Source organism: Pyrus communis, chromosome 14 (assembly GCF_041283825.1).
Source record: "Pyrus communis isolate YQ-2024b chromosome 14, ASM4128382v1, whole genome shotgun sequence".
Taxonomy (NCBI): domain Eukaryota; kingdom Viridiplantae; phylum Streptophyta; class Magnoliopsida; order Rosales; family Rosaceae; genus Pyrus; species Pyrus communis.
The window spans coordinates 23,694,312-23,702,763 of NC_142578.1; the positions used below are offsets into that span (position 1 = coordinate 23,694,312).

The 8,452-nt window shown below is 39.0% G+C and overlaps 1 protein-coding gene across 1 annotated transcript; it reads left to right on the forward strand.

The window, feature by feature from the left end:
* Positions 1-441: 441 nt before the first annotated feature.
* On the forward strand, positions 442-3,224 carry LOC137712998 (NC domain-containing protein-like protein). The gene is made up of 3 exons (XM_068452224.2): positions 442-632; positions 768-841; positions 2,292-3,224. The coding sequence occupies exons 1-3, from the start codon at positions 613-615 to the stop codon at positions 2,999-3,001; spliced, it is 804 nt and encodes a 267-aa protein (XP_068308325.1). The 5' UTR covers positions 442-612; the 3' UTR covers positions 3,002-3,224.
* Positions 3,225-8,452: the final 5,228 nt, after the last annotated feature.

The following is an 8,452-nucleotide window of genomic DNA, read 5'->3' on the forward strand; positions in this document are numbered from 1 at the left end:
ACTTGTATAAAATGGATTTAGCATCACCCTGCGTCTCGATCTAGTAAAATAATGTCAAATAAAGTTTCTGATTGTATGACATTGTATAATTTGATCAGGAACAACGTAAATGTCAAAAAACTGATGTCTAGAGAACAAAAAAAGATTGATGTTTCACCAATTTTGGGCTGTTGATAAGACAACGAGCTTTGCTCTCCTAAGCATCAAACGATAATGTGTTAACCAAATAAGATTTTGGGCCGTTGATAAAAAGACAAGATTTTTGGGCCGAACAATGAACTTCGCCCATCGCCACTGGCTAGTCACTAGCGAGGGCAAGTATCCGGGCCTCTGTCGGCATTGCACACGAAGACTGTGCGGAGGCTGTCCCGTCGGACACGTGGAAATCCTGCCATAGCTGTCCCCCTCCCCCCCCCACCCCCCAATTACCTTAATGAATAAGCATTCCCTTCCGTTTCCGTTTCCTTTTTACGAGAAGGAACCCCCGTCGCTTTTTATCCCTCCTTACTTTTCCCTTTAATCTCCAGGAATCAAATTCCCCAGAATTCAACTCTTTTCCTCAGAAATCAAAGGAAGAAGAAGAAGAAGAACAGAAAAAGCAAACAGAAGAGAATGGGGCTGCTCTCCAACAGGTATGATCTTCCTTTTTTATTTTTTATTTTTTGGGAAAGCAGGATTTTTTTTTTTAATTTTTTTTTTTATGGGTTTTGAAAATTTGAAGGAATGGGAATTGAAATGCGTATGTGTTGTGGAATGAAATGATGCAGGGTGGATAAGGGGAGCTTGAAGCCAGGGGATCACATCTACTCTTGGAGGACTGCTTATATCTATGCCCATCACGGTTCTCTCGCTTCCCATTTTTTTTTCCATTGATTTTTTGTTTTAAATTTCCTCTTTTTGGTTAGGAAATTACATGGTTTGGATGTTAGAGTAGCTTGCTTGTTTTCGATTTCTGAGGCAATGATCGGTGGATTAAGAATTAAGATTATCCAAATTTTAAGGACTTTTATGTGATTAAAGTTTTTATGACAAAGATGGGAACTTTAAGCTCCATGAGTTTTTTTATTAAGATTATTGGAAAATGATGATTTGATCATGTGGCATTTGAGTTCTAACCACAATTATTTAGTGTAATTCGATAAATAAAGCCCGGGAATCGGTGCTTCATTGCCCTCGATTCATACGTATATGGTTGCAATAATCTACCCCAGTATGGCTATGATGTAGCGCCAAGCGTATTGTTAGCTAGCGTGTATTGTCTTTCGTTTCCAAGAAACCACCAGCTTCTCGATTATGAGGAATGTTATTACTCGATATGATTTTCCTTAATGGGCTGAAGTAGGTGCATGCCTGATGACTTATGTAGTAGTTTACATGGGAGCTATTAAGTCATGCCCTAATAAACCCAGTGGCCTTTGGTTTCTTTGGTACATTGCAGCTGTGGTTTACCCCGTGGGAGGTGGAGATGTCTTTGAACAAGTTCTTTTTCTAGTGACTAGAGTCTATAGCTCCTTACAATGTTTCCTTCCAGTCTATCACCCTCGGACCCGATTGCTATGCATCTTTATCTGCCCCTCTAATTGTGTTAGGGTTGTTTTTGAGTGGCATTATTACCCACTTTAAACTACATGTTTTCCAACCATCAATACTTTTCTTATCTCTTTACTCCAGAGTCATTAATAGTGTTCAATACCTCAAAATTTTAGTACCTGCCTCTATGGCACTGGCATGGCGTTGCTTCAAACCCAAAAAAATGAACAAATAAAGAAATAAAATTTTTGTGTTCTTAAGGTGTTATCAAAGGCGGGTAAAGTTATAAATTATCTAAGAGGGCGAGCCGGCAGGCTATGCATTTTAGGTTATAGTGCTCTCTCTAGAATTTTGTCTTGATTATGAGTGACGATCCTTAGTTTCTCCTTGTTGGAGTTTTATGTCCAGGGGATATCGTTCCTCATAACATTGACCTAAATCTTGGTTAATTAATTTGAGTTCAAGAAATGTCATGAATGGTTCTGTACAACAAGGACATCGCTCTTATTCTCTGTTCGCAGCAATGATATGTTGGTTCGTTAATCTTTTGTGTGCGTTTAGAAGTAAATATCCTGAAGAGGTACCATTTGCATTTTCAAGGCTGGGGGAGACTCATTCGGAGCCAAATAGTTCTGTTTAGGAATCGTCTATTGCCTCTTTTTTGTGATACCGCTCAGTTACAATATGACCAGTTTTCTTAGTTCTGTGTTCTTTATACCTGTTTTTTGATAAATATCCTTCCTGTGCATGGCAAAGGACAGGCATCTATGTTGGGAATGACACAGTCATTCATTTTACGAGACGTGGACAAGAAGTAGGTACGGGGACAATGCTGGATCTTCTCTTGGTTAGCTCAGGGCCAGCCCAACCTCAACAACCCTGCCAAATTTGCACTCCACGGGAAGAGGGCAGTGGTGTTCTCTCCTCATGCCTGAACTGCTTTCTTGCAGGTGGCATCTTGTATCGTTTTGAATATGCTGTCAACCCTGCTCTTTTTATTGCAAAAGCACGCGGCGGAACCTGTACCCTTGCAGTCTCAGACCCAGACGATGTTGTGGTCCATCGAGCAAAATACCTGTTTGAGAATGGCTTTGGTTGCTACAACGTGTTCAAGAACAACTGTGAAGACTTTGCTATTTACTGCAAAACGGGACTGCTTGTTCTGGATCAAGGAACAATCGGGCAAAGCGGCCAAGCAGTATCCATCATAGGGGGACCTCTTGCAGCTGTTTTGTCCACGCCATTGCGTCTTGTCACAACCAATGTTTATGGGATGGCCGCAACTGCCATTGGAGTCTACTGTGCTAGTAGGTATGCTGCTGACATTGGCATGAGGAGGGATGTAGTGAAGGTGTCGGTCGAGGATATGACGAGGAGAGTGGCAGCTGGCCTGCTCCAGGTGGCCGAGGCCCAAATCACAGCGGCCCCAATCACGGCCCTTGCAGGAGGTTCTTCGAACCTTGTCGCTTGATAGTTTGATTGTTTTTATTACATTAATAAGCACTTGTGCAATGACATCTGCTGTTTAAGCTGGCTTGTATGATGAGATGTTTGTGTTTTCTTCATGTTGTCCACCAGCATATTTGGAGTTTATAAGGCCAAGATTGGTGGCATCTGCCTTTATTCAAAAACCTTCTTTGTAAAATGATCGGTGTGGGATTTTTTTTTACTTTATTCATGATCATACTTACTAAGGTACCGAACTATAACACCTCTAAATTTGTGCCACACATATTTCTTTTTGTTGGATACAAATGATGTTGGGGAGGGGGAAATCGAACTCATGTTGGATACAAATGATGTTCGGGAGGATTACACAAATGATGTTCGGGAGGGTGAAATTAAACTCGAGACTTCAGGTGCATGTATAACCTACAAATCTTTTGGGTGAATGCTTTAAACAAGTGAGCTATATGTTAAATCCGAGAAGAAAATGATGTTGGGGAGGGGGAAATCGAACTAGTATGGTTACAAACGATGTTCGGGAGGGTGAGATCAAACTCGAGACTTCATGCGCATGTATAACCTACAAGTTTCTTGGGTGAATGCTTTAAACAAGTGAACTATAAAGTTAAATCCTGGAAAATGATGTTGGGGAGGGGGAAATCAAACTAGTATGAACACAAATGATCTTCGGGAGGGTGAAATCAAACTCGAGAGCTCGGGGTGTATGTATAACCTACAAGTCTCTTGAGTGAATGCTTTAAAAAAGTGAGCTACAAGTTAAATCCGAGAAAAAATATATATATATATATATATATATATATATATATATATATTATGATAGTTGATGGCCTTTAACGGCCCAAAACAAAATAAGAGGATGAAATCACGAAACCCCATCATATTTGTAAAATTTTTGTTTGATACAAATGAAAGGTTAAACCTCGAACGGTGAGTTGATGATGATGCAAGAAATGGTGGTATAGTGAAGGTTACCAGATACGTAGATACGGTGTGAACTACGAAATTACGACGATAGTTGCTACGATGCTATGAAGAGGGCCAGGACAACAATGGTGGCAGTTACTAGTGGCGGAAGATGCAGGCAAGTAGGCACCAGTGTGGTCGTTGAGTGCTGGTGCTAGCCATGGTGGTCCTAATGACAGAGTGATAATATTGGTGAGGAACTAGTTGTGAAAGGTGATATATGGTGCTGATAGAGACGGTGGTGCATGTATAGCTGTATGGTTCTGGCATTGATGTTAATGCCATATAGTAGCATATTTATGTTAACTTATTGTAGATGATGGTAGATAATGGCATTTGTTCAATATTCAACAATTTGGTGTACTCATGACTGCTCAAACACTAACCATTTACTAACTAGTAACATAGTATGACGTAACCACTCATTTAGGCCTTACTCAACAAAATTTCTCATAATTGAAACTGATCATCTTACATGCTACGACCACGTTTCAATTTTCTGATTTGAACACAATTTTTTAATTTGGAATTTTGGGAGTCGAAGTAATCTAGGAAATTTCATAACATAATTCAAAAATTCACATATTTTACAAGTTTTTGAATACTCTCGTATTTTTGTACATGTAATTTATTGTTCTTTCTAAATATTTAGTATATGTTTATGTATAGATACAAGTAATTTTGTGTTATACTAATATGGTTATCCGTTTTAATATACATAAGTATGTGTAATATAAAACAATTAACAAAATATATTCAAAGCTAGCAATAAAATATAAAAGTTGATAACTTAAATATTTAAGTAAATAACTATAAGAAATTAGAATATTTTGGAATAGTTTTATTTTTCTAAATAAAGTTTGGAACTCTTTGAAAAAATTTGGATCAGAAATATGGAATTATCAGAATTACTAAATGCATTTCGATTTTTGTTCCAACTTTTCAGAAAGTATTCGGATTCAGAAATTTTACTCTTGGAAATCAGAAACCTATTCCAACTTGCACCCCTAGTATGATTAAAAGATCAATAGAATCAACTCAAATAAAAAATCGTTTAATTATGCAACTGTGATATTATAAATAGGCGAACATAGTGTTAAATTCTTTATGTGAGGGCAAATAAGTCTCTATCCAACTTATGAGGGCAAACAAGTCTCTATCCGCGAAGCTATATGCTTATCCGTATGACAGCCTTACAGGCAATGAATTGAGGAATAATGTAAGCGAATATGGTCCCAAGCATATATGCATGTTTCCCTGCGAATTGGGCATTGGGGATTTGGCTGCTTTCGAATATTTGGAGGATAAGGGAGTAAGTGATCTTGGAGAACTAGATAAAGACTTTAAAAAAAAAAGTTGAACTTTAGGCATGTGACACTCGGAGACACATTCTGGGGGAATCGATTAAATCCATGCGATAACAACAAGAAGCAAAAATGACACAGACATGTGGTGCTTATGTGCATGGCAGGCGAGTTCCACGAACAAATTTAAGAAACAAAACCAATCAACCGTTGGTTGGATAACCATTTCGTTTTAAGTGTATAATAAAAAGGAATACTATGTGAAAATGAAGCCGTGAACGTAATTTCCACCGGAGGATCAAGGCAGAGCTAGAAATTTTTGTAAGGGAGGGCTAATATTTTTTTTTCCTACAAGGGTCTAAGTAAATTTCCTTCTTTCCTTTTTAACAAGAAAGCTTCAACTTATTAAGCATAGAGAGGTGGCTGACTGGCTTCAATTAGGGGAGAACTTGAGTGGTGGGCAGGCTAATTTCTTCTTAGTAGGCTGGGCCAATCTATGTAAAATGGTTTGGAAGGTCTACAAATTGATATTAATTTCTTAATTTTTCAAACTTTGTCCTGGGTTATAGCCCACTTTAGCCTGACTTTATTTCCTCTCATGGATGACATACGAAATGTTAGTCAAAAATAAAAAAAAAATTGAACAATTTAGGGTTGTTTTCGTTTTCCTTTTCATTTCCTTCATTTGCCCCTCCTAGCTCCCTTAACTTAAATCGCCTTTCGTCATCCTTCTGAATTCCTTCTTTCTTCTTTATACTTTCTTTCTATCTCTAATGTAAAAAATAAAAAAATTACAAACATCAACGATTCTAATAATCAAATTAACAAATTTTATGTAAATATTATATTCTTAATGAACACATTCTTTTATTTTTTACGAAAATTCTTATGCCCAAACATTTGAACCACGTAACCGTCCGACCACATACAAATCACTCAGTACTCTATATCTTGGTCAAACTAATCCATGCCGTGATCTAGAACAAAACTTTCTCCTACTTGACCGGCATACATTCTCCGCTGATAGTGGTAGGCATGCAATCTGGGTATTTTCTTCGCAACAGAACAATGTTATCTGGACGAGACTTTATCTTTTAAATTATTGAGCAAAGACTGGTAGTTTTTGGCCTCCTGTCTCTCATCTCTTTTTTGCGGATGATCTTATTTTGTTTGCGGAAGCCTCCTCAACTCAAGCCAGATTATTGAAGGATTGCCTTGATATTTTTTGTGCCGTGTCTGGTCAACAGGTGAATTTTGATAAATCATGTATCTACTGCTCTCCTAATATCTCTCGAAGTAAGGCTATTGAAATTGCCAACATCTGTGGTTCTCCTCTCACTTCTGATTTAGGTCACTACTTGGGTGTTCCGTTACTGCATTCTAGAGTCACTAAAGAGACGTATGGATACATTGTGGAAAAAGTTCAACGTCGACTTTCTGCTTGGAAGAGCAATACTCTCTCTATGGCAGGTAGGCTTGTCTACCTACAATCAGTTGCCTCAGCTATTCCAATCTACTCAATGCAATCTACTCGTCTCCCAGTTTCCATTTGTGATAAAATTGATAAGTTGAACAGGAATTTCTTATGGGGTCACACTGAGGATAATTCCAAGGTTCACCTTGTTAAGTGGGAGACAGTATCCACGCCTAAATTTATGGGTGGCTTAGGCTTGAAAGATACCCATGCTATGAACCAAGCCCTCCTTGCTAAAACTGGTTGGAAACTTATGCAAAGAAACTCGGGCCTCTGGGCACAAGTTTTGAAGGGAAAATATCTCAAACACTACGACATGGTGGGTGCTTGCTCTGCTAAGTTCACTAATTGTTCTCATACTTGGCGTGGAATCCTCTTTGGTGCCCAAATCCTTCCTAATGGTATGAGATGGAGAGTCGGATCTGGAAGCCAAATCCATTTTTGGAAAGACAACTGGCTTGAGAGTGGCGTACTCGAAAATTTTGCTACCATCCCTCTTTCAGCTGACATGCTTGAATGGTCTGTTGATGATTTCCTTACTGATGATGGTTGGAATGTAGAATTGTTATACTCCTGCCTTCCCCCCGATATTGTGGAACATATTTTCAGTTTACATGTTGGAATTGCGAATCATAGGGAAGATAAGGTAATTTGGAGCCTCACCAATTCTGGAACCTTCTCAGTGAAAACTGCTTATCTCTCTCTCTTTGGCGATGATGATATCATTCCTTGGAAATGGAATTTCATTTGGAAACTCAAGCTCCCACCCAAATTAGTGACTTTTCTTTGGACTATTGGTCATGGGAAAATTCTCACCAATGTGCAGAGAGCTAGAAGAGGGTTTACTAATAACCCGTGTTGTCCAATCTGCCCTAATATTGAGGAGTCAATGGATCATATTTTCAGGTCTTGTAGGCAGTCCCCTTTCCTTTGGAATGGTGTTGGAATCCCTCCTGAAGTTGCCCATTCCTTTGCTCTTGATTTCCAGAGTTGGATGGCCATAAACCTTAGGACACACTGTTCTACCATACATGGCTTACCCTGGAACCTTATCTTTGCTTCAACTCTCTGGTATTGCTGGAAAGGGAGGAACAATCTTGTCTTCAACGATGGTCAACAACCGCCTGTCTCACCCCAGAAGTTCATTTTTCAATTTGCAAGGGATTGGTATGATGCCAACAAGTGTTCTTCTAGTAAGCCTCCTAGACAAATCATCTCAATCCATTGGATCCACCCGTCAATTGGTAGATATAAAATCAATACAGATGGGAGTTGTAATGACCCATTTAGGCACATAAGTGCTGGAGGTTTGATTCGCAATTCTGAAGGGGATTGGATTAAGGGATTTGCTGCTAATTTGGGCAGAGGAACCATCATGGAAGCTGAGCTTTGGGGTGTTTTCATGGGCCTTTCTATAGCTTGGGATGAGGGATGCAGGGATGTGATCCTTGAATGTGATTCTTGGGATGCTGTTAATTTGATCCAAAAACCTATTCTGGATTCGCACCCTCTCTTCAATCTCATTATTGACTGCAAAGAAGCCATCGGAAAAAATTGGAGATGTGAAGTCACTCATATATATAGAGAAATGAATGCCTCAGCCGATCACATGGCTGACTTGGGTCATGGGCTATCCCTAGGCCTTCATGTTTTTGTTTCTCCTCCTACCACTGTTAGTAATGTTCTAGTTTCTGATTCTATTGGCAGGGCCCTT